This window comes from Chiloscyllium punctatum, chromosome 36 (assembly GCF_047496795.1).
Source record: "Chiloscyllium punctatum isolate Juve2018m chromosome 36, sChiPun1.3, whole genome shotgun sequence".
Taxonomy (NCBI): Eukaryota; Metazoa; Chordata; class Chondrichthyes; order Orectolobiformes; family Hemiscylliidae; genus Chiloscyllium; species Chiloscyllium punctatum.
The window spans coordinates 53,868,400-53,891,737 of record NC_092774.1 but is presented as its reverse complement, the minus strand read 5'-3'; the positions used below and the strand labels follow the sequence as shown (position 1 = coordinate 53,891,737).

Sequence of the window (23,338 nt, the reverse complement as noted above, 5' to 3'; positions counted from 1 at the left end):
ACAACACCAAGGTTATACTGCATCAGATTTATTTGGAAGCATTAGCTTTCGGAACGCTGCTCCTTCATCAGGTAGTCGTGGAGTATTAGATCAGAGGACACAGAATTTTTAGCAAAAGTTTACAGTATGATGTAACTGAAATTATATATTGAAAAAGACCTGGATTCTGTTAAGTTTCTCATCTTTTAGAATGACCATGTTGATTTGAGTTCTTTCATATGTAAATCCCAGAACTTTTGTTTCAAAAGTTACATTCTCAAGTGAACGTTAACAATTGGTGTCATGTTGGCCCAGATAACGCATCGAAGGTGAGAGGTGCCCTGTGTGAGGCTGTCTGTGCCCCAATGTTCAGACTGATTCTAATCTAAAAAATGGATTTACAGAACTTTATGTGGATTTCCGCAGGTTTTGAGCAAAATAAAATGTAATTCTGCAAGTACAAAATCACCTCACAAATTTTCTGTATGTGTGCGTGCGGGGGTTATGAGAGTGTGTATATGTGTACGAGTGAGTGAGGAGGTATAAGCCTGTGAGAAGGTGAGTGCATGGGAGAGTCTGTGGGAGAGTCTGTGGGAGTGTGTGTGCGTCTGTGGGTGTGTGGGTCTGTCGGAGCATGTGGGTGTGTGGGAGTGTGTGTGGGTCTGTATGTGTGTTTTCGTTGGAGTGTGTATGTGTGTTTTTGTTGGAGTGTGTGGGTCTGTATGGGTATGTGGGAGTGTGTGTGTGTGTGTCTGTGGGAGTGTGTGTGTGTGTGTGTGTCTGTGGGAGTGTGTGTGGGTGTGTGTGTGGGAGTATGTGTGGGTCTGTGGGAGTGTGTGGGTCTGTATGTGTGTTTTCGTTGGAGTGTGTATGTGTGTTTTTGTTGGAGTGTGTGGGTCTGTATGGGTGTGTGGGAGTGTGTGTGTGTGTGTGGGGGGGGGGGGAGTGTGTGTGGGAGTGTGTGTGGGTCTGTGGGAGTTTGTGGGTCTGTGGGGGTGTGTGGGTCTGTGGGGGTGTGTGTGTGGGGGGGGTGTGTGGGTCTGTTGGGGTCTGTGGGAGTGTTTGTTGGGGTGTGTGTGGAAGGGTGGGGGTGTGTGTTGGACTGTTGCAGTGTGTGTGGGTCTGTGGGAGAGTATGGGTGTGTGGGTGTGTGTGGGAGTGTGTTTTTGTTGTAGTGTGTGGGTCTGTGGGAGTGTGTTTGGGTCTGTGGGAGTGTGTGTGTGGGTCTGTGGGAGTGTGTGTGTGTGTGGGAGTGTGTGTGTGTTTGTTGGGGGGTGGGTGAGTGAGAGAGAGAGAGTGTTGAGGCCGTCCCTGTGGGTTGAGGATTCGGTCCCTGTGGGTTAAGGACTCGGTCCCTGTGGGTTAAGGACTCGGTCCCCTGTGGGTTGAGGACTCGGTCCCCTATGGGTTAAGGACTCGGCTGTCAGTTTCTGTTTGGTCACTTTAACAGGGATCAGGCTCAGTCTGAACTTTGGGGCACAGCCTCACACCCACAGTCAGCATCTACTGTTAAAGTTCACTTGAGAATGTAACCTGCGGGGAGGCTGAAAAACCCTTCTGGGGCTTCACATGTGAAAGAAGTGAGAGTAACCTCAGCCCCCCTCCTGTAAGAGATGGGGGATTTGAACCATCCAGGTCTGACATTGTTTCAGTCACATCCCATTGACAACTTTTGCAACAAATCCCGCGCCTTTTTCCTCCACAACCACGTGACTGAGGCTCGAGGACAATGGGCGTCATGACATCACCGAACCCTCCCCGGGACTCGACGGATCACCGAATCCCGACGTCATAGCCCCGCCTCGGACCTACACGTCATAGGCCCCGCCCCGCGGTCTGACGTCACCGCCGCGTCCCGCGCATGCGCCCGGATCCCCGGCCAAGATGGCGGCTGCTCACCTCGGACCGTTCCCGGGGAGACGGCCCGAAGCCGCCGCGAACTGACCTGCAGCTTCTCGTCCAAGGTGCACGCCTCTGAGTCGGAGCGGTTTCTCGCAGCCGTTCCGGGTACCGGTTCACCCCCCCCCCCGTAGGGTCTGTGCCCACCGCGGTCGCTTCCAATACGCATGCGCCCCGCTTTGCCCCGCCTCCCACGTGATGTGGGTGGAGGACTTTCATGATCGCGGAGGATGCTGGGTACATGCCCCGCCATTGACGCCTATTGTTACTGAAGCGTTTCCTATAATTACTGAAAGTTGTTGCTGAGGATTTTTCTGTTGTTAACTAACTCTTCAGCAACTCTTCTAATGTTCTCCTTCCTGCATTTCGAAGCCCTGCTATCCAAATACTCCTAAGAAGAACAGGATTGGTAGCATGAGTGGCACGGTGGCTCAGTGTTTAGTGCCACTGCCTCATGGCGCCAGGGACCTGGGTTACATTCCAGCCTTGGGAGGCAGGTGCGACTATCCGTGTGGGGTTTTCACATTCTCCTCCCTGTGTCTGCATGGGTTTCCTCCCACAGCCCAAAGATGTGCACGTTAAGGTGGATTGGCCATGCTAAATTGTCCCACAGTATCCATGCATGTATAAGTTAGGTGCATTAGTCAGGATTAAATTTAGGGTAGGGGAATGGGTTTGGGTGGATTACTGTTCATATGGTCAGTTTGAACTGGTCAGGCCAAAAGGCCTGTTTCCACACTGTAGGAATGCTAATTCTAATTCTAAGAAGCAAAGACATCCTTAACTGGGACTCATCAATCAAATCTCTCAAACCCACCCTCCGTAACGTAACCTTGCCACTAAAATACCTCGTCCCACATGTAAATGCCTGTCCTGAACTGCTGGTGATGAATTTTTGAAACTCATTTTACAGGTGGACATTTAGCCCTCAAGCCAGGAGAAATGCTAGTCTCTTCTGAATTTCTACCTCGACTGATCCTGATTTTCTTTGTCACCTCATTTTACAGAGGAACGGAGGGTTTCAAAACTCAGAAGTTTTTCTCTGATTCCAATTCTGCCATGTTCCTGACTGCAGGATCCAGCAGGAGATTTTCCATTTCGTAATGGTGAAATTGTTTCAGAAGTGAGTATTATTGAGCATTCATCAGCAATTCAATCCTTATTTTTAAAAACTAATCCCTACAGTGTAAAAACAGGCGAAGCAAGTCCACACCAACTCTCCAAAGAGCATCTCACCAAGACTTACTGCTCCCCAACCTGACCCAATTGTCCCTGTAACTACATTTCTCATGGCTAATTCTCCAAATCTACACATCCCTGGACATTATGGGAAATTTAGCATGGCCAATCCACACAACCTGCACACCTTTGGCTTATCTTGCTGTGCTGTGTTTCATGGGTCTGGGGCTGGTGTGACCCTTTACTGTGGATCTGAACTCATGTGCATCCACGCTGTGTTTCATTCCTCTCCTCCCTGATCATTTAACCTCCTCCACCTTTAATGAGTGCTTTAACTGGAAGTGATAGTTTATCATTGTTTCCTCTGGTAGTAGCTAAGTGAGGGTTCCATCACTGCCCATCCCCCAGCTATCTGCTGCTGATTTATCCCACTCACACAAACATGTGACATCCCTTGCTTCTGCACAGACCTCACTGACACATAGCCCCCATCTCTCCAATGCTCCTGCTTGCTTTCTCCTCCTGCTCCTCTCTCTTTCTCCCACCTTGCTTCCTCTTCTCTGCTCATACTCGGGTGACTGTGTGGAATTAGCACGTTCCCCCCGTGTCTGCATGGGTTTCCTCCCACAATCAGTAAGAACAGAGAAGATGGTAAAAGAGAGGGAGGTGTGGCATTGTATTACAGTTGCAGAAAGGATGTTTGGGGACTCGTCAAATGAGGTAGTATAGTCTGAGGTTAGAAACAGGAAAGGAGAGGTCACCGTGCATGTCCTTAAAGCAGCCTGTCCTGCTGCGCATTTCCAGCAACACATTTTTAGCTCTGATCTCCAGCATCTGCAATTCTCACTTTCTTCTAGAGAGTAAAATTAGGGCCAATCAAGGATAGTAGTGGGAAGTTATGTGTGGAGTCAGAGGAGATAGGGGAAGCACTTAATGAATATTTTTCGAAGGTATTCACTCTAGAAAATGACAATGTTGTCGAGGAGAATACTGAGATACAGGCTACGAGACTAGGTGGGATTGAGGTTCACAAGGAAGAGGTATTAGAAATCCTGCAGAGTGTGAAAATAGCTAAGTCCCCTGGGCCGGACGGGATTTTTCCTAGGATCGTCTGGGAAGCCAGGGACGAGATTGCCGATCCTTTGGCATTGATCTTTAAATCGTTATTGTCTACAGGAATAGTGCCAGAAGACTGGAGGATAGCAAATGTGGTTCCCCTATTCAAGAAGGGGAGTAGAGACAAACCTGGTAATTATAGACCAGTGAGCCTTACTTCAGTTGTCGGTAAAGTGTTGGAAAAGGTTATAAGAGATAGGATTTATAATCATCTAGAAATGAATAATTTGGTTAGGGATAGTCAGCACAGTTTTGTGAAGGGTAGGTCATGCCTCACAAACCTTATTGAGTTCTTTGCAAGGTGACCAAACAGGCAGATGAGAGTAAACCGGTTGATGTGGTGTATATGGATTTCAGCAAGGCGTTCGATAAGGTTCCTCACAGTAGGCTATTGTACAAAATGCGGAGGAATGGGATTGTGGGAGATATAGCAGTTTGGATCAGTAATTGGCTAGCTGAAAGAAGACAGAGGATGGTGGTTGATGGGAAATGTTCATCCTGGAGTCCAGTTACCAGTGGTGTACCGCAAGGGTCGGTGCTGGGTCCACTGCTGTTCGTCATTTTTATAAACGACCTGGATGAGGGTGTAGAAGGGTGGGTTAGTAAATTTGCAGACGACGCTAAGGTCGGTGAAGTTGTGAACAGTGATGAAGGATGTTGTAGGTTATAGAGAGACATAGATAAGCTGCAGAGCTGGGCTGAGAGGTGCCAAATGGAGTTTAATGCGGATAAGTGTGAGGTGATTCACTTTGGTCAGAGTAACCGGAATGCAAAGTACTGGGCTAATGGTAAGATTCTTGGTAGTGTAGATGAGCAAAGAGATCTCGGTGTCCAGGTCTACAGATCATTGAAAGTTGCCACCCAGGTTGACAGGGTTGTTAAGAAGGCACACAGTGTTTTAGCTTTTATTAGTAGAGGGGTCGAGTTCCAGAACCATGAGGTTATGCTGCAGCTGTACAAAGCTCTGGTACGGCCACACGTGGAGTATTGTGTACAGTTCTGGTCACCGCATTATAAGAAGGATGTGGAAGCTTTGGAAAGGGTGCAGAGGAGATTTACTAGGATGTTGCCTGGTATGGAGGGAAAGTCTTACAAGGAAAGGCTGAGGGATTTGAGGCTGTTTTCGTTAGAGAGAAGAAAGTTGAGGGGTGACTTAGTAGACCCATATAAGATCATCAGAGGGTTAGATAGGGTGGACAGGGAGAGCCTTTTTCCAAGTATGGTGACGGTGAGCATGAGGGGGCATAGCTTTAAATTGAGGGGTGATAGATATAACACAGGTGTCAGAGGTAGTTTCTTTACTCAGAGAGTAGTAAGGGTATGGAATGCTTTGGCTGCAATGGTAGTAGATTCGCCAACTTTCAGTACATTTAAGTCGTCATTGGACAAGCAAATGGATGTACGTGGAATAGTGTAGGTTACATGGGCTTCAGATTGGTATGACAGGTCGGCGCAACATCAAGGGCTGAAGGGCCTGCACTGCACTTTGATGTTGTATGTTAATCCAGAGATCTGCAGGTCAGGTGAATTGGCCACGCTAAATTGCCTATAGTGTTAGGTGCATTAGTCAGAGGGAAATGGGTCTGGGTGGGTTACTTTTTGGAGAGTCAGTGTGGACTTGTTGGGTGGAAGGACCTGTTTCCGCACTGTAGGGAATCTAATCTAATCTAATTAATCTAATCATACTCTGCAGCCTCTATCGCTTTCGCTCTCTCTCTCTCTCTTTTTCTCTCTCTGTCTCTCGCTCTCTCTCTCTCGCTCTCTCTCTCTCCCTGTGCTCCCTAAGAGGCCAAAGTCTTGTCCATTCAAAACTGAGCGGCAGTTACCCTTCCCTGATGGCTATTTGTAGAAGAGTTCATTTATTACATCAACTCAGCAACTTCCATTCTCGCCTTTTCTGAGTGCCATTCCTATAAATTACTGGATTCATGGAGCTCAATTTCACAACCTGATTTTTGTTTTTGTTTTGAAGGCACTCTTCCTTTTTTCTGTTTTAAACCAATTTCACAGGATGTTATAGGGAAAATTCAAGCCTCGCATCAAATCAGGGTTTGCTCAATTTCTCACAAACTGAATATCAGCAGATCTGAACATGGAAGGGAAAAAAACTCATTCATGTCTGGGAAAAAAGCACGTTTGTCTTCTGTGTGTGGGTGAGGCGTCAGACAACCTTCCGGCCCCCAAGAACCACATGTGATATCCATGGGGAAATGTGGAGTTTGTGGCAAAGGATTTAGCTTCCTGTCTGAACTGGAAATTCACGAACATGGTCACAGTGGGGTGAGACCATTCACTTGCTCAAAGTGTGGTGAGGGGTTCATGCAACCATGGACCCTGCTGACATACCAGCAAGTTCACTCAGGAGAGGCCTTCTCAATGTCCAGATTGTGGGAAATGCTGTAAAAGATTCAGCAATCTGATATCCCATCAACATGTTCACACTAGGGAGAGACCATGCTCCTTCACGGAGTGTGGGAAGAGATTCATTCAGTCATCCAATCTGCTGAGACACCAGCGGGTTCACTCTAGGGAGATATCATTCAGCTGCGCTAAGTCTGGAAAGTGATTATCTGAATGACTTGCTGTGCAGACCCACCAGTGAATTCACACATAGGAGAGGGGTCTGAAAGACTCGGGCTACAGGTTATGCTGTAAATGGTTGTGTGAATGGATAATGTCATCCACAGGAGTCTGAGTAGGGAAAAGGATCAGAAACATCAGTTGGCTGGCTGAGAATGTGGTGAACAGGAGGGAAAATAAAAACTGCCAAGTAATTGAACTGAATGATCTGTTTGTTTATTTCATATTCTAAATATTGCACTTTAAACTCCTTTTTCAGGATACTCCGAGGGTTGTATGGACAGACCAGAATCAACACATCAAGATCTGACAGAGTCACTCAGTTCATCGAGATCTGAATATCACTAGTCACTGAGTGTGGAAGAGGACACGCAGTCTGTGAGAGAAGAATTTAAACATCACTGAGAGTGCAAAAGCACCAAGACACCCTCGCACACGTGAGGGAGAGTATTCCCAGTGAACTGACTGTGGAAAGAGCATTAACCAGTTACTCATCCTGAAAAATAATTACACCGTCCACAACGAAGAGAGAGAGAGACCTTCCCAAGTGATCTGTCTGGGCACATCCATTTCAGTCAGTCATTGAACCTGGGAAGACCGAAGGACACTGACACTATGGAGAAACCATGGAAATGTGGGGAATGTGGGAAGGGATTCCGTTACCCGTCAGGGTTGGAAACTCATCAACGCAGCCACACTGGGGAGAGGCCGTTCAGCTGCTCAGTGTGTGGGAAGGGATTCACTCAGTCATCCAGCCTCTACACACACCAGCATGTTCACACTGGGGAGAAACCATTCACCTGCTCTGTGTGTGGGCAGGGATTTAATGCTTTATCAACCCTCCGAACCCACGAGCAGGTTCACTCTGATGAGAGACCGTTTCAATGTTCTGACTGTGAGAAGAGTTTTAAAAGCAGGAAGGATATTTTGATACATCAGCGCAGTCACACTGGGGAGAGACCGTTCACCTGCAAAGTGTGTGGGAAAGGATTCACTCAGTCATCGCACCTCCTGACACACCAAATTGTTCACTCTGATGCAAGACCTTTTAAATGTTCTGATTGCTTGAAAAGCTTTAAAAGTAAAAAGGATTTGCTGAATCACCAACGCGCTCTGACTGGGGAGAAACCGTTCATCTGCTCCGTGTGTGGGAAGGGATTCACTAGTTCATCCTACCTCCTGACACATCAACTTGTTCACACCGACGAGAGACCTTTTGGATGTCCTGACTGTGAGAAGAAATTTAAAAGCAGGAAGCATCTTCTTAAACACCAGTACACTCACAGTGGGGAGAGGCCGTTCTCCTGCTCTGTCTGTGGGAAAGGATTCACTCGGTTATCCCACCTGCTGAGACACCATCGCGTTCACACTGGAGAGAGGCCGTTCTCCTGTGCTGAGTGTAAACAGGAATTTGTTGATTTGTCTGACCTTCTGATCCACCAGCGAGTTCACACTGGGGAGAGACCGTACAGCTGCTCCCTGTGTGGCAAGAGATTCACTCAGTCGTCCCATCTCACGACACACCAACTGGTCCACACCGATGAGAGACCCTTTCAATGTTCTGACTGCGAGAAGAAGTTCAAAAGTAAACAGAATCTGCTAAAACATCAGCAAATTCACACTGGGGAGGGGCCGTTCATCTGCTCTGTGTGCGGGAAAGGATTCGCTCAGTCGCACAACCTCCTGAGACACCAGCGACTTCACCTGCGAGCGCAGCAGAAACTGGATTCTGCTGCTGTTACCTCCAGCCAGCAGTGAACCTCGTCTGGCTGCCCAGCTCCACTGTCAAAACGTGTGGTGCTGGAAAAGCACAGCTGCTCAGGCAGTATCCGGGGAGCAGGGCTGTCGACATTTCAAGCATAAGCTCTTCAACAGGAGTGTGACTTTTTGACTCTGGTCTCCAGCATCTGCAGTCCTCACTTCCTCCTCCCTGCCTGCTTCTGTTGTGCATATCAAGGATTTAGACTTCAGCTCGGGGCCATGATGAAGGTGTTTGTCGATTTCACCGGAGTTGGCCATGCGGTGGGCAATCAGGAGGAAAGTCGCAGATTGCAGGATGTTAATCGACTAGACAAACGGGCAGAACGGGGGCCAATGGAATTCATTCTGGAAGTAGTGAACCTGGGAGAGCGGGGGACACCGGGGCAAGGAACTGCACAATAATCTGTCGGACGCTTTGGAGAAGGTGCAGAGAAGGTTTACGAGGATGTTGCCTGGTATGGAAGGTGCTAGTGATGAAGAGAGGTTGAGTAGGTGAGGAATGTTTTCATTAGAAAAAAGGAGGTTGACAGGGGACCTGATTGAGGTTTACAAAATCATGAAGGGTTTAGACAGGGTGGATAGAGACAAACTTTTTCCCAGGGTGAAGGATTCAATAACGAGAAGTCACGCTTTCAGGGTGAGAGGTGGCAAGTTTACATAGAACATAGAACAATACAGTGCAGTACAGGCCCTTCGGCCCTCGATGTTGCGCCGATCCAAGCCCACCTAACCTACACTAGCCCACTATCCTCCATATGCCTATCCAATGCCCGTTTAAATGCCCATAAAGAGGGAGAGTCCACCACTGCTACTGGCTGGGCATTCCATGAACTCAAGACTCGCTGAGTAAAGAATCTACCCCTAACATCTGTCCTATACCTACCACCCCTTAATTTAAAGCTATGCCCCCTCATATTAGCTGACTCCACACGTGGAAAAAGGTTCTCACGGTCAACCCTATCTAAACCCCTAATCATCTTGTACACCTCTATCAAGTCCCCCCTAAACTTTCTTTTCTCCAATGAAAACAGCCCCAAATTCCTCAGCCTTTCCTCATACGATCATCCAACCATACCAGGCAACATCCTGGTAAACTTCCTCTGCACCCGTTCCAGTGCCTCCACATCCTTCCTATAGTATGGCGACCAAAACTGCACACAATATTCCAGATGCGGCCGCACCAGAGTCTTATACAACTGCAGCATGACCTCAGGACTCCGGAACTCAATTCCTCTACCAATAAAAGCCAGTACGCCATATGCCTTCTTCACTGCACTATTTACCCGGGTGGCAACTTTCAGATCTGTGTACATGGACACCAAGATCCCTCTGCTCATCCACACTACCAAGTATCCGACCATTAGCCCAGTACCCCATCTTTTTGTTACTCTTACCAAAGTGAATCACCTCACACTTACCCACATTGAACTCCATTTAAGGGGGATACACGCAGCAAGTGCATCACACAGAGGGCGGTGGGCGTTTGGAACGCATTACCAGCAGAGGTGGTCGAGGTAGGCAGGGTAGATTCATTTAAGATGCGTCTGGACAGATGCATGAGAAGGTGGGGAGCAGAGGGATACAGATGGTTAGGAATTGACCGACAGATTTAGACAGTGGATTTGGATTGGCTCAGGCTTGGAGGGCCGAAGGGCCTGTTCCTGGGCTATAAGTTTTCTTTGTTCTTATACTGAGAAGTGTAGAGGAACAGCGAGAACTAGGAGTGATGTACACAGATCCCTGAAGGTGGACGGACAGGAAGATCAGCGAGGTATTTGGTTGAGCGGAGAATATAAGAGCAGGGAGGTGATGCTGGAAACTGTCAAAAATGCTAGTTAGAGCAGAGCTTTAGTACTGAGGGTAGTCCCTATTAAACTAATTCATACTAATCAGCAAGAAAGTGAGACTAGGTTAGCCATCATAAAACTGAAATCAATTTCATAAAGTAATAGAATCCCAAACGTGTGGAAGCAGGCCATTCAGCCCATGGAGTTGATATTGGCCCTCCGAAGAGCAGCCCACCCAGACCCATCCCCATCCCCTATCGATTTTTCCCATGACTTATCCACCTAGCTTGGATATCCCTGGGTATATGGGCAATTTAGAATAGCCAATCTATCGAGCCTACACACGTTTGGACAGAGGGGAGAAGCCCACGCTGCCACAAGGAGAATATGAAAACTCCACCCAGACAGTCACCAGAGGAAGCGATCAAACCCAGAGCCCCAGTGATGTGAGGCAACAGGGCTAAACACTGAGCTAGTGTGCCACCCCTTTATAAACGTATCTATACAACTACAATCAGTATTCGATTCGTTAAATGTAGTTGATGATCAAACTAACCCACATGGGATTGTAACGGTGAAAATGTCTGACTTTTCTCAGCCAATTAAAATCTGTAGTGTTTCGATAATACTTAAGAAACATATTTTGAATAACTTCCTGTGAAATAAGGTGACTTGTCCACAATGGAAGTTGGTTGTTGAGTCACTGATGAATCTAGCTTTATTATAATCTGAAGTTTCGTTTGGCCTCGTTAATAAATAAACACACAGCAGTGTGTCCCAGACCCGAGGAGTAAACATCCAGTTCCATGTGGGAAAACCAGGATAATTAGAGTCACAGTACAAAAATAGGTCATTCTGCTCAATTCATTCATGTTGACCAGGTTCGCTGAATTGATCTAGTCCCATTGGTCTATGTTTGCTTACATCTCTTTATAACCTTCCTATCCACGTACTTGATCAAATGTCATTAAATTTATATAATTATACCAGTCTGTACCACTTCCTCTGGCAGCTCGTTCCATATGTGCAGCACCCTCTGTGTGAAAAATCTTTCCCTCAGGACCCGATTCAATCTTTTGCTGCTCACCTTAAACCCATGCTGTCTAGTTGGGAACGCCTGCACACTGCTATTCACCTTCTCTACGTCTTTTATGATTTTATAAAGTTTAAAAATCACACAGCACCAGGTGATAGGTTTAACCTGTTGGCCTATAACCTGGTGTTGTGTGATTTTTAACTTTGCCCACCCCAGTCCAACACCAGTTCCTCCACACCACGACTTTATAAACCTATGTAATGTCACCCCCGCAGCCTCCTACACTCCAGGGAAACAAGTCCCAGCCTCTCCCTATAAAATCTTCAAATCTTCCAAATCCTGGACTGACTGCACTGACTATTAGAACATGGAACAATACAGAGCAGAACAGGCCCTTCGGCCCTCAATGTTGCGCCGACCTGTGAACTATTCTCAGCTCGTCCCCCTACACTATCCCAAAATCATCCATGTGCTTTTCCAAGGATTGTTTAAAGCTCCCTAATGTGGCTGAGTTGACTACATTAGCAGGTAGGGAATTCCACGCCCTTACACTCTCTGCATAAAGAACCTGCCTCTGACATCTGTCTGAAATCTACCACCCCTCAATTTGTAGTTGTGCCCACTCGTACAAGCTGACGTCATCATCCTAGGAAGAAGACTTTCACAGAGTACCCTCTCTAATCCTCTGATCATCTTGTATATCTCTATCAAATCCCCTCTTAGCCTTCTTCTTGCCGATGAGAGCAGGTTCAAGTCTATCAGCCTTTCTTCATAAGACCTTCCCTCTAGACCAGGCAACATCCTGGTAAATCTCCTCTGCATCTTTTCCAAAGCTACCACATCCTTCCTGAAATATGGCGACCAAACTGTACACACTATTCCAAGTGTGGCCGCACTAGCGTATTGTATATTTGCAGCATGATATTGTGGCTCCGGAACTCAATCCCTCTATGAATGAAACCTAACACACCGTATGCCTTCTTAACAGCATTATCCACCTGGGTGGCAACTTTCAGGGATTTATGTACATTGATGCCAAGATCCCTCTGCACATCCACACTACCAAGAATCTTTCCATTAACCCAGTGCTGTGCCTTCCTGTTATTCTTTCCAAAGTGAATCACCTCACATTTAGCTGCAATGAACTCCATTTGCCACGTCTCAGCCCAATTCTGCAGTTTATCCAAGTCCCCCTGCAACCTGTAACATTCTTCCAAAGTGTCCACTACTCCACTGACTTTTGTGTCGTCTGCAAATTTACTAATCCATCCACCTATGCCTGCGTCTAAGTCATATATAAAAATGACAAACAGCAGTGGTCCCAAAACAGATCTTTGTGGCAGACCACTAGTAACCAGACTCCAGGCTGAATATTTTCCATCAACCACCACTCGCTGCCTTCTTTCAGAAAGCCAGTTTCTAATCCAAACTGCTAAATCACCCTCAATTCCATGCCTCTGCATTTTCTCCAACAGCCTACCATGTGGAACCTTATCAAAGGCTTTACTGAAGTCCATGTACACCACATCAACTGCCCGACCCTCATCTACATGCTTGGTCACCTTCTCAAAAAACTCAAGGAGGTTTGTGAGACACGACCTGCCCTTGACAAACCATGTTAACTATCTGAAATCAAATATTGCTTGCTAGATGATTATAAATCTTATCTCTTATAATCCTTTCCAAAACCTTTCCTACAACAGACGTAAGGCTTACTGGTCTATAATTACCTGGGTCATCTCTACTGCCCTTCTTGAACAAGGACACAACAGTTGCAATCTTCCAGTCCTTTGGTACCAAACCTGTAGAAAATGATGACTGAAATATCAAAGCCAGAGGGTCTGCTGTCTCCTCCCTAGCTTCCCTGTGAATCCTCGGATAAATCCCATCCAGCCCAGGGACTTGTCTACTTTCACTCCTTCTAGAACTGATAACACCTCTCAGTAATTAACCTCGATCCTTTCTAATCTAATATCTTGTACCTCATTCTTCTCCTCTACAATATTATCCTTTTTCTAAGTGAAAACCAATGAGAAATGTTTGTTTTGCACCTCTTCAATCTCCACAGGGACCACACACAACTTCCCACTTCTGTCTTTGATTGGTCCTATTCCTACCCTAGTAATCCTTTTATTCCTCACATATCTATAGAAAGCTTTAGGGTTCTCCTTTATTCTATTTGTAAAGACTGCTCATGTCTCATCTGAATCATCTTGCCTCATCAACGCATAAAGCCTCCTTCTTCTTCATAACAAGAGATGCAATTTCTGTTGGAAACCACGGTTCCCTTACCTTATGACTTTCTCCCTGCCTGACAAGGACATACCTATCAAGGACACCCAATATCTCTTCCTTAAACCAACTCCACATTTTGATTGTCTGCATCCTCTGCATTTTGCTATCCCATTCTATGCATTGAAGTCAGGCCTGCCAAGCGCCTTCATCATCACCCTGTCTATCTGTGTCACCAGAGACACAATTCCTGTGACTGATGAGAGCACACATTTGACCACAGCTAAAGCATGGCACTCAGTTCTGGCCCCCACATGCCAGGACCAATGTGATCACATGAGAGATGGTACAGAACAGGTTGATGAGGATGTTTCCAGCGTTGCGGCGGTGAGGATGAATCGAAAAGGCTGGGGGTGTTTTCTGATGAAGAGAGGAGGCTGAAGTGAGGTTTAATTGAAATGATAAAATGATGGAGTCTGGATTAAGTGGATGGGAAGGTGCTGCTCTTTAACAGAGAGATCAGTAACTCAAAGGTTTTAGATTTCAAGAAATTCACAGAAAGAGGGGAAGTGGGGAAATCCAGAGGTGTTGGGGAGCTGGAACTCTCCGATGGGGTGGTGGAGGGAGAAACTCTGGGTGACACGGTGGCTCAGTGGTTAGCACTGCTGCCTCACAGCACCAGGGTCCCAGGTTCAACTCCAGCCTCGGGGCGACTGTGTGTGTGGAGTTTGTACATTCTCCCCATGTCTGCGGGGGATTCCTCCAGGTGCTCCGGTTTCCTCCCACAGTCCAAAAGATGTGCCGGTCGGGTGAATTGGCCATACTAAATTGCCTGTAGTGTTAGGTGCATTAGTCGGAGGGAAATGGGTCTGGGTGGGTTGCTCTTCAGAGGATCGGTGCGGACAGGTTGGGCCGAAGGGATTGTTTCCACACTGTAAGGAATCTAATCTGAAAAACCCTCAGCATGTTCAAATGAGAGGTCATGGTTGCATTTGAAATGCTGCAGTGTATAGAGTTAAGGACTAACCGTCAATCTGGATGGTTCTGTTTCAGCCAATACAACCGCCATGGGCCAAGTGACCATGACCTGTGATGTAATGTTCAGATATAATTATCCTGACCACTGGAGTCTGTTTCTGATACTGTGAATAACCTCCTCAACTGGACTGGGATTTAATATCCCAGAGAAATGTCAAATAAATCAGCTTTGCTTCAAACACGTCACTATAGGTTCACCTGGAGCTCAGAAAGGGCAATCAGTGAGGAGGATGGCACGGCATCAGCCTGGACACATCCTTCAGGGTCACACTGAGGTGGGGGGGCAATGACTCTTTGGTATTTTATGTCACTCGTATGGGTTAATCCTGCAGTGTGTAAGGAATGTATCCCAGCCACTGACCTCCATAGCTCAGAGCTCCTGGACACAGAACAGAATCTCATTTCCAGCTGGGTTTACTATCTGAGGTAAAGCAATATTTCAGATCAGAGATTAGCGCCAAACAGTGATCTGTTCCTGACTGGAAGTGAAACTGCAGGTTTAAGGTTCTCCTACATTGGGAAAGATAAAGGTGTTTGGCAATCCAAGCTGAGCTAGAAACTATATTTCAGTAATAGTCTGACCAGTGGGGAGGGTGATGAATTATTAACTTTCATTTTTTAAAAAATAACTACCACGGAAGGTCCACTGATTGATCAGGAACAGGTATTATCAGGGTTAGTGTTGGCTATGGGAAGTATTCTTTCTGAAGGAGACAGACTTCAAATTGTCGCCAATTAGTTTCAAACTTGTCCTTTTCAGATTTCCAGGTTTTCTGATTTCTATTTTTTTCTTCTTAAATATCTTTTCGGTCATGTTATTGTTGTAACACTGAAATCCACTGAAATCTCCTGTTCCTTGGATGCTGTCTGACCTGCTGCGCTTTTCCAGCAACACATTTTCAGCTCTGATCTCCAGCATCTGCAGTCCTCACTTTCTCCTGTCTCTGGGTCTGCCTTCTCTCAGCCCCCCTCATGTGGAACGGTCTGACTGTCCGCCTCAGAGTGACAGACCAACTCCACCAGGTCCTCACACTTGCTGCAGGGAACAGTTGGAGGAGTTCGGGACACAGAAATGAAACCATTTCACAGTGAACATAAAGACTTGGTACACAAAAGTTTCAACAAAAGGCTGATTTACGTCATTGTTCTCCCAGACAGGGATCAGGGATGAACATGTCAGGGGTCCAAACAGCATCAGAAACAGGCACAGAAAACATGGTTTAGATATAGATAAGTGCAGTACACAATTCCTACAGATAAATGGGAATGGACTGCTGGTGAACCAGCCAGTCCTGACTTCAGTCCTGTGGGGGGGGGGGGATAGTCTGTTCTCAGTCTGAATGTGCTGAACTACAGCAACAAATGTGATCATTTCCAAACCCTACCCGATAGTTGCACCATTGTTGTGAACATTTTAACTACAATCTCGGCACCTCTAAGTGAGCAAGGATTAGTAACATTCATACAAATGACCCAAAGATCACAGTACATTCCTTGGTGTGGGGCAGCGCAAAGACTTTCAGAACTATGGGTCTTTGTGAACTGGCTGGTGGGTTAACAGGCTGGATGACTGAGTGAATCCCTTCCCACCCATTGGAACAGGTGAACGGTCTCTCCCCGTTGTGTTAGAACACAGAACATAGAACAATACAGAGCAGAACAGGCCCTTCGGCCCTCGATGTTGCACCGACCTGTGAACTATTCTCAGCTCGTCTCCCTACACTATCCCATCATCATCCATATGCTTATCCAAGGATTGTTTAAATCTCCCTAATGTGGCTGAGTTAACTACATTGGCATGTAGGGCATTCCACGCCTTTCCCACTCTCTACTCTGAGTAAAGAACCTGCCTCTGATATCTGTCTTAAAACTATCACCCCACAATTTGTAGTTATCCCTCCTCGTACAAGCTGACGTCATCATCCTAGGAAAAAAGACTCTCACTGTCTACCCTCTCTAATCCTCCGATAATCTTGTATGTCTCTATCAAATTCCCTCTTAGCATTCTTCTTTCCAATGAGAATAGACCCAAGTCCCTCAGCCTTTCCTCATAAGACCTTTCCTCCAGACCAGGCAACATCCTGGTAAATCTCCTCTGCACCTTTTCCAATGCTTCCACATCCTTCCCGAAATATGGCGACCAGAACTGTACACAATATTCTAAGTGTGACTGCACCAGCGTTTTGTATAGTTGCAGCATGATATTGCGGCTCCGGAATTCAATCCCTCTACGAATGAAACCTAACACACCATACACCTTCTTAACAGCACTATCCACCTGGGTGGCAACTTTCAGGGATTTATGTACATTGATGCCAAGATCCCTCTGCATATCCACACTACCAAGAATATTTCTATTGACCTCGAACTCTGCCTTCCTGTTATTCTCCCAAAGTGCATCACCTGACATTTAGCTGCAATGAACTCCATTTGCCACCTCTCAGCCCAATTCTGCGGTTTATGCAAGTCCCCCTACAACCTGTAACATTCCTCCACACTGTCCACTACTCAACCGTTTTTCGTGTCATCTGGATGACTGAGTGAATCCTCTCCCACTCACGGCACAGGTGAACGGTCTTTCCCTGGTGTGAACTCGCCGGTGCGTCCACAGGTGAGTTGCCTGAGTGAATGCTTTCTCACACTCCAAACAAGTGACTCTCTCCAGTGTAAATGCGGTGGAGTTTGAACAAATCAGATGACCGAGTGAATGCCTTCCCACACTCAGAGCAGTGGAATGGTTTCCCTCCCGTGTGAATTTACTTGTGTATCTGCAAGCTGGATGAGCCGGTAAATTCCTGGCCACACTCCGAGCGAGTAAATGGTTTCTCCCCGGTGTGTGTTCACTGGTGCGTCAGGAGGGTAGATGAGCAAGTGAATCCCTTCCCACATACCGAGCAGCTGAATGGTCTGTCCCCAGTGTGACTGTGTTGGTGAATTTCCAACTGCCATGGGTAAAGAAATCCCTTCCCGAATTCCCTGCTTTTCCACAGTCTCTCCTCAGTCAAATTGCGCTGGTGTTTGGAAATTTCAGATTAATCTTCACAGACCCTTCCACACACACACACACACACACACACACACACACAGATGATACGTGTTTCTGCCCAGTGTGCACACTGCTCTTTTCAAATCCTGAGATAATGAGGTTATTGCAAACAGAGTGACGGTCAAATCCTGATGTGGTTTTGACTGCAATCAACTTTCAAACAGAAAACAAAATTAGAAAAGAGGAAACAAAAGAACATAGAGTCATAGAGTCATTGAGATGTACAGCACGGAAACAGACCCTTCGGTCCAACCTGTCCACACCGACCAGATATCCCAACCCAATCTAGTCCCACCTGACAGCACCCAGCCATATCCCTCCAACCCTTCCTATTCATATACCCATCCAAATGCCTCTTAAATGTTGTAATTGTACAGCCTCCACCACTTCCTCTGGCAGCTCATTCCATACATGTACCACCTTTTGTGTGAAAAGTTGCCCCTTAGGTCTCTTTTATATCTTTCCCCTCTCACCCTAAACCAATGCCCTCTAGTTCTGGACTCCCCGACCCCAGGGAAAAGACTGTCTGTTTATTCTATCAATGCCCCTCATAATTTTATAAACCTCTATAAGGTCACCCCTCAGCCTCCAATGCTCCAGGGAAAACAGCCCCAGTCTGTTCAGCCTCTCCCTATAACTTAAATCTTCCAACCCTGACAACATCCTTGTAAATCTTTTCTGAACCCTTTCAAGTTTCACAACATCTTTCCAATAGGAAGGAGACCAGAATTGCTCACAATGTTCCAACAGTGGCCTCACCAACATGCAGAGGTTGGGGTTGGAAAACGGAGAGAAATGTTTCTGGTCATTTGTGGAGATGACACTGTATGAAAAACTGCTGGAGGATCACTAAAACTGAACTAGTTCACAAATCTCTTTCATGGAAGGGAACCAGTCAGTGTCTGCACAAAACCACAGAAACAGATCGAGGTGGGGGTGAAGCAGAGGCATTTCATAGATCTGCAACCCAATCCTGTTCCTGTTTCCTCCCCTTAACCATTTGAAAATGCGAGATATTCAGTGGCTTTGGTGGAATCTGAAATGGTGACAGATGCAGGAAACACTGCAACCTTTTTGAAATGTTTTGATGATCATACAAAGCACTACAATATCGGTTGCACACTGCGTGCCAGGAAATGGGGGTACAGTAACCTGGTGCTTGGTGACCATCACGGATACAGTGGGGAGACTGTGTTCAACAGTTTGAGGTGTGGGACTCTGACCTCACGTTCTTCCGTGTTTCTGTGTGATTACCTCATTTCAGAAGCAGACAGGAGTGACAGGCGGTGCGGAAAGTAAATGATACACTGGCAGAGAGTACCCACAGAGCAGCCGTGTCATTGTAATGGTCTGCTCTCACACGCCAACACCACCCTCAGCCCCATGTCCTGTGTCCAATGCAGCGAAAGGGAACACCATTTCATCTTTCACTTCAGCCCCTTCTCACCCTCCAGCCTCAACATGAGCTTCAGCGGGTTCAGGATCAAGAACAAAGAACAAAGAAAATTTACATCCCAGGAATAGGCCCTTCAGCTGTCCAAGCCTGAGTTGATCCAAATCCACTGTCTAAACCTGTCGGTCAATTCCTAAGTATCTGTATTCCTCTGCTCCCCATCTACTCATGCATCTGTCCACATGCATCTTAACTTAATCTACCCTGCCTACCTCTGTCAACTCTGCTGGCAATGCGTTCCAAATGCCCACCACCCTCTGTGGGAAGTACTTGCCACATGTATCCCCCTTAAATATTCCACCTCTCACCTTGAAAGTGTGACCTCTCTATTGAATCCCTCACCCTTGGAAAAAGCTTGTCTCTATCCACCCTGTCTATACCCTTCATGATTTTATAAACCTCAATATCAGGTCCCCCCCCCCTCAATCTCCTTTTTTCTAATGAAAATAAACCTAACCTACTCAACCTCTCTTCAGAGCTAGCACCTTCCATACCAGGAAACGGAGAGTTGTCAGTATTCAGGAAATTCCACTGGAAAGGGGGCTTGCAACTCCACTCCACAAGGAAGTTTAAAGGGATGTTTGCAGGTTTCTTAAGAACGAGGGATTTGCAGGTTGAAACCATGAAGTGGCTGTCTGAGACTCAATGTGACAGTCCTTTCAACGAGATGCAGTGTGAGTAGTGTCCCTTCTGGAACCAGTGTCTCCTTCCTCAGACGCAGGGCCCAGAACTGAACACCTCCCCCAGGGGCTGATCTAACCCATGAATGTGAACATCTTCCTCCGTTTCCAGTTACAAATACATGGGGGTGATTTTCCACATACACACAGACATAGACACACACAGACATAGACACACACACCCACAGATATAGACACACACAGACATAGACACACACAGATATAGACACACACAGACATAGACACACACACACAAGACACAGACAGACACAGACACACAGATAATAGACACACACATACACACAGACATAGACACACGCACACAGAGAATAGACACACACACATAGACACACACACCCTCCCTCTCCCCCCACACACTCCCCTCTTCCCCTCCCCTCCCCCTCTCTCTCCCCTACAGGCGAACTCATTGAAGTGAGAATCCTGTGACTGAGGCAGCCGTGTGAAGGGAGGTGAGCTTCCCTCAGACTGGAGCCATCTCTGCTGGTGGGATTGCACTGTGCCCAGTGATCAGGCAGTCAGAGGGGGCTATCCAGAGGGGTTTAGGGAAGTGAGAACATCTGCAGCAAGGGGGCAGCTCTCTCACCTAACCGTCTCAGCTCTCTAGGAACCTAGGAGAAGGAGCTGGAAGGCACTGCTATGCAGCCCCACCTGGTCGACCAGCCGATCAAAACGGGGTCTGCGTTCGGACGGGCAGGGTGGGGTCAGGGTCAGGACATACCCAGACAATCCGAGAATGTATCCCAGCCCCCTCCCCTCGCACAGCCCCCTCCCTGTCAGTGCCAGTCCCCATGCTGCCCCACAGGGTCGATCAGCTGCAGGTCCAGGTTGTGGGATGGTCTCCCAGTGGGAGTGTTTGATAGGGGACAGTGTAGAGGAAGCTTTACACTGTATCTAACCCCGTGCTGTCCCTGTCCTGGGAGGGTTTGATGGGGTGGACAGTGTAGAGGGAGCTTTACCCTGTATCTAATCTTGTGCTGCCCCTGTCCCTGGAATGGGGGGACAGTGTAGAGGGAGTTTTACTCTGTGTCTAACCCCATGCTGTCCCTGTCCTGGTGGGTTTGATGGGGTGGACAGTGTAGAGGGAGCTTTACCCTGTATCTAATCTTGTGCTGCCCCTGTCCCTGGAATGGGGGGACAGTGTAGAGGGAGTTTTACTCTGTGTCTAACCCCATGCTGTCCCTGTCCTGGTAGGGTTTGATGGTGGGACAGTGTAGAGGGAGCTTTACTCTGCAGCTAATCCTGCGCTGTTCCTGTCCCTGGGATTGGGTGGACAGTGTAGAGGGAGTTTTACTCTGTGTCTAACCCTATGCTGTCCCTGTCCTGGTAGGGTTTGATGGCGGGACAGTGTAGAGGAACCTTTACCCTGTATCTAACCCCGTGCTGTCCCTGTCCTGGTGGGTTTGATGGCGGGACAGTGTAGAGGAACCTTTACCCTGTATCTAATCTCTATGGAGGCTCGCAGCCTCTCAGATGTTGGCCAATGTGGGTGGGAAATGGAAGGAAATGATGATCTAGATCCCGAGCAACCACACAAACCATGGTAGGCCTGAGGCCTACTTTCCCGCCACATGGTGGCCAAGGCCAGAGGTTGTTAGCTCCATGTCAGAGACCCAGACTCCCGGAGATGCCACACACATCACAAACCTCGGCTCATTGACGGTATATGGTGTAGAAAATAAACCAGGCCTTTCCTGTTGACCGAGAATCATGTCTACGTCAATTTTCCCACAGCCTGAATATGGTAGGCCTCTCTCTCACTGAGATCGGGGAGGTGGAGGTTTGCAGTGAGGGACAGGAAGAGGAAACAGGCTTTACCAGCACAGAATCTGAAGCCTGGCAGAGTAGGCTGCATGTAATAGGGGGAATTAATTTCACAGCGCTTTAGGTCAATTGGTTTATATAGAGAATAACAGATACTCCAGGAGGGAGTTACAGACTGGAATCTAATCGAGGGTTTGGTGTAGTTTATGTACAGGATAACAGATACTCCAGGAGGGAGTTACAGACTGGAATCTAATCGAGGGATTCGGGGTGGTTATATCCAGAATAATAGATACCTGGGAGGGAGTTACAAGCTGCAATCTAATTGAGGGGTTCCATGTGATTTATATAGAGAATAACAAATACTCGGGAGAGAGTTACAGACTGGGATCTAATTGAGAGTTTTGGAAGGTGTTTATATCCAGAATAACAGATACCTGGGAGGGAGTTACAAGCTGCAAACTAATCGAGGGGTTTGGGAGGGCTTTATATGTAGAATAACAGCTACCTGGGATGGATTACAGACTGGAATCTAATCGAGGGTTTTGGGGTGGGTTATATACAGAATAACAGATACCCGGAAAGGAGTGCCTGACTGGAATCTAATTGAAGGGTTTGGGGTGGATTATATACAGAATAATAGATACCTGGGAGGGAGTTACAGATTAGAATCTAATCGAGGGGTTCGGGGTGGCTTATATACAGGATAACAGATACCCCGGGAGGGAGTTACAGACTGGAATCCAATCGAGGGGTACAGGGTGGTTTATATACAGAGTAACAGATACCCGGGAGGGAGTTACAGACTGGAATCTAATCGAGGGGTTCAGGGTGGTTTATATACAGGATAACAGATACCCCGGGAGGGAGTTACAGACTGGAATCTAATCGAGGGGTTGGGGGGGGGTTTATAAACAGGATAACAGATACCCCGGGAGGGAGTTACAGACTGGAATCTAATCGAGGGGTTCAGGGTGGGTTATATACAGAATAACAGATACCCTGGGAGGGAGTTATAGACTGGAATCTAATCGAGGGGTTCGGGGTGGGGTTTATATACAGAATAACAGATACCCTGGGAGGGAGTTACAGACTGGAATCTAATCAAGGGGTTCAGGGTGGGGTTTATATACAGAATAACAGATACCCCGGGAGGGAGTTACAGACTGGAATCTAATCGAGGGGTTCAGGGTGGGGTTTATATACAGAATAACAGATACCCCGGGAGGGAGTTACAGACTGGAATATAATCGAGGGGTTCGGGGTGGGGTTTATATACAGAATAACAGATACCCTGGGAGGGAGTTACAGACTGGAATCTAATCAAGGGGTTCAGGGTGGGGTTTATATACAGAATAACAGATACCCCGGGAGGGAGTTACAGACTGGAATCTAATCGAGGGGTTCAGGGTGGGGTTTATATACAGAATAACAGATACACCGGGAGGGAGTTACAGACTGGAATCTAATCGAGGGATTCGGGGTGGGGTTTATATACAGAATAACAGATACCCCGGGAGGGAGTTACAGACTGGAATCTAATCGAGGGGTTCAGGGTGGGGTTTATATACAGAATAACAGCTCCCCGGTAGGGAGTTACAGACTGGAATCTCAGTGGGGAGTTGTCAGGGTGAGTGTTTTGAACCCCTGCCTTTGATTGAGGGCAGTCCAAAACTAAAGGTTTAGGGGGAAATATATCTTTGTTCCCACAGAGTGTGATACGTGGATGGAATGAGCTGCCAGACAAAGTGGTGGAGGCTGATATAATTA

At 47.1% G+C, this 23,338-nt stretch overlaps 1 protein-coding gene across 1 annotated transcript in view; it reads left to right on the top strand.

The window, feature by feature from the left end:
- The first annotated feature begins 1,839 nt into the window (after positions 1-1,839).
- Positions 1,840-23,338, top strand: part of LOC140460098 (uncharacterized) — a 42,671-nt gene continuing 21,172 nt past the window's right edge. Inside the window, 2 exon segments of the mRNA XM_072554498.1 lie at positions 1,840-3,001; positions 7,013-8,507. Of these exon segments, the coding sequence (XP_072410599.1) occupies positions 7,369-8,507 (1,139 nt within the window). The 5' untranslated portion in view covers positions 1,840-3,001; positions 7,013-7,368.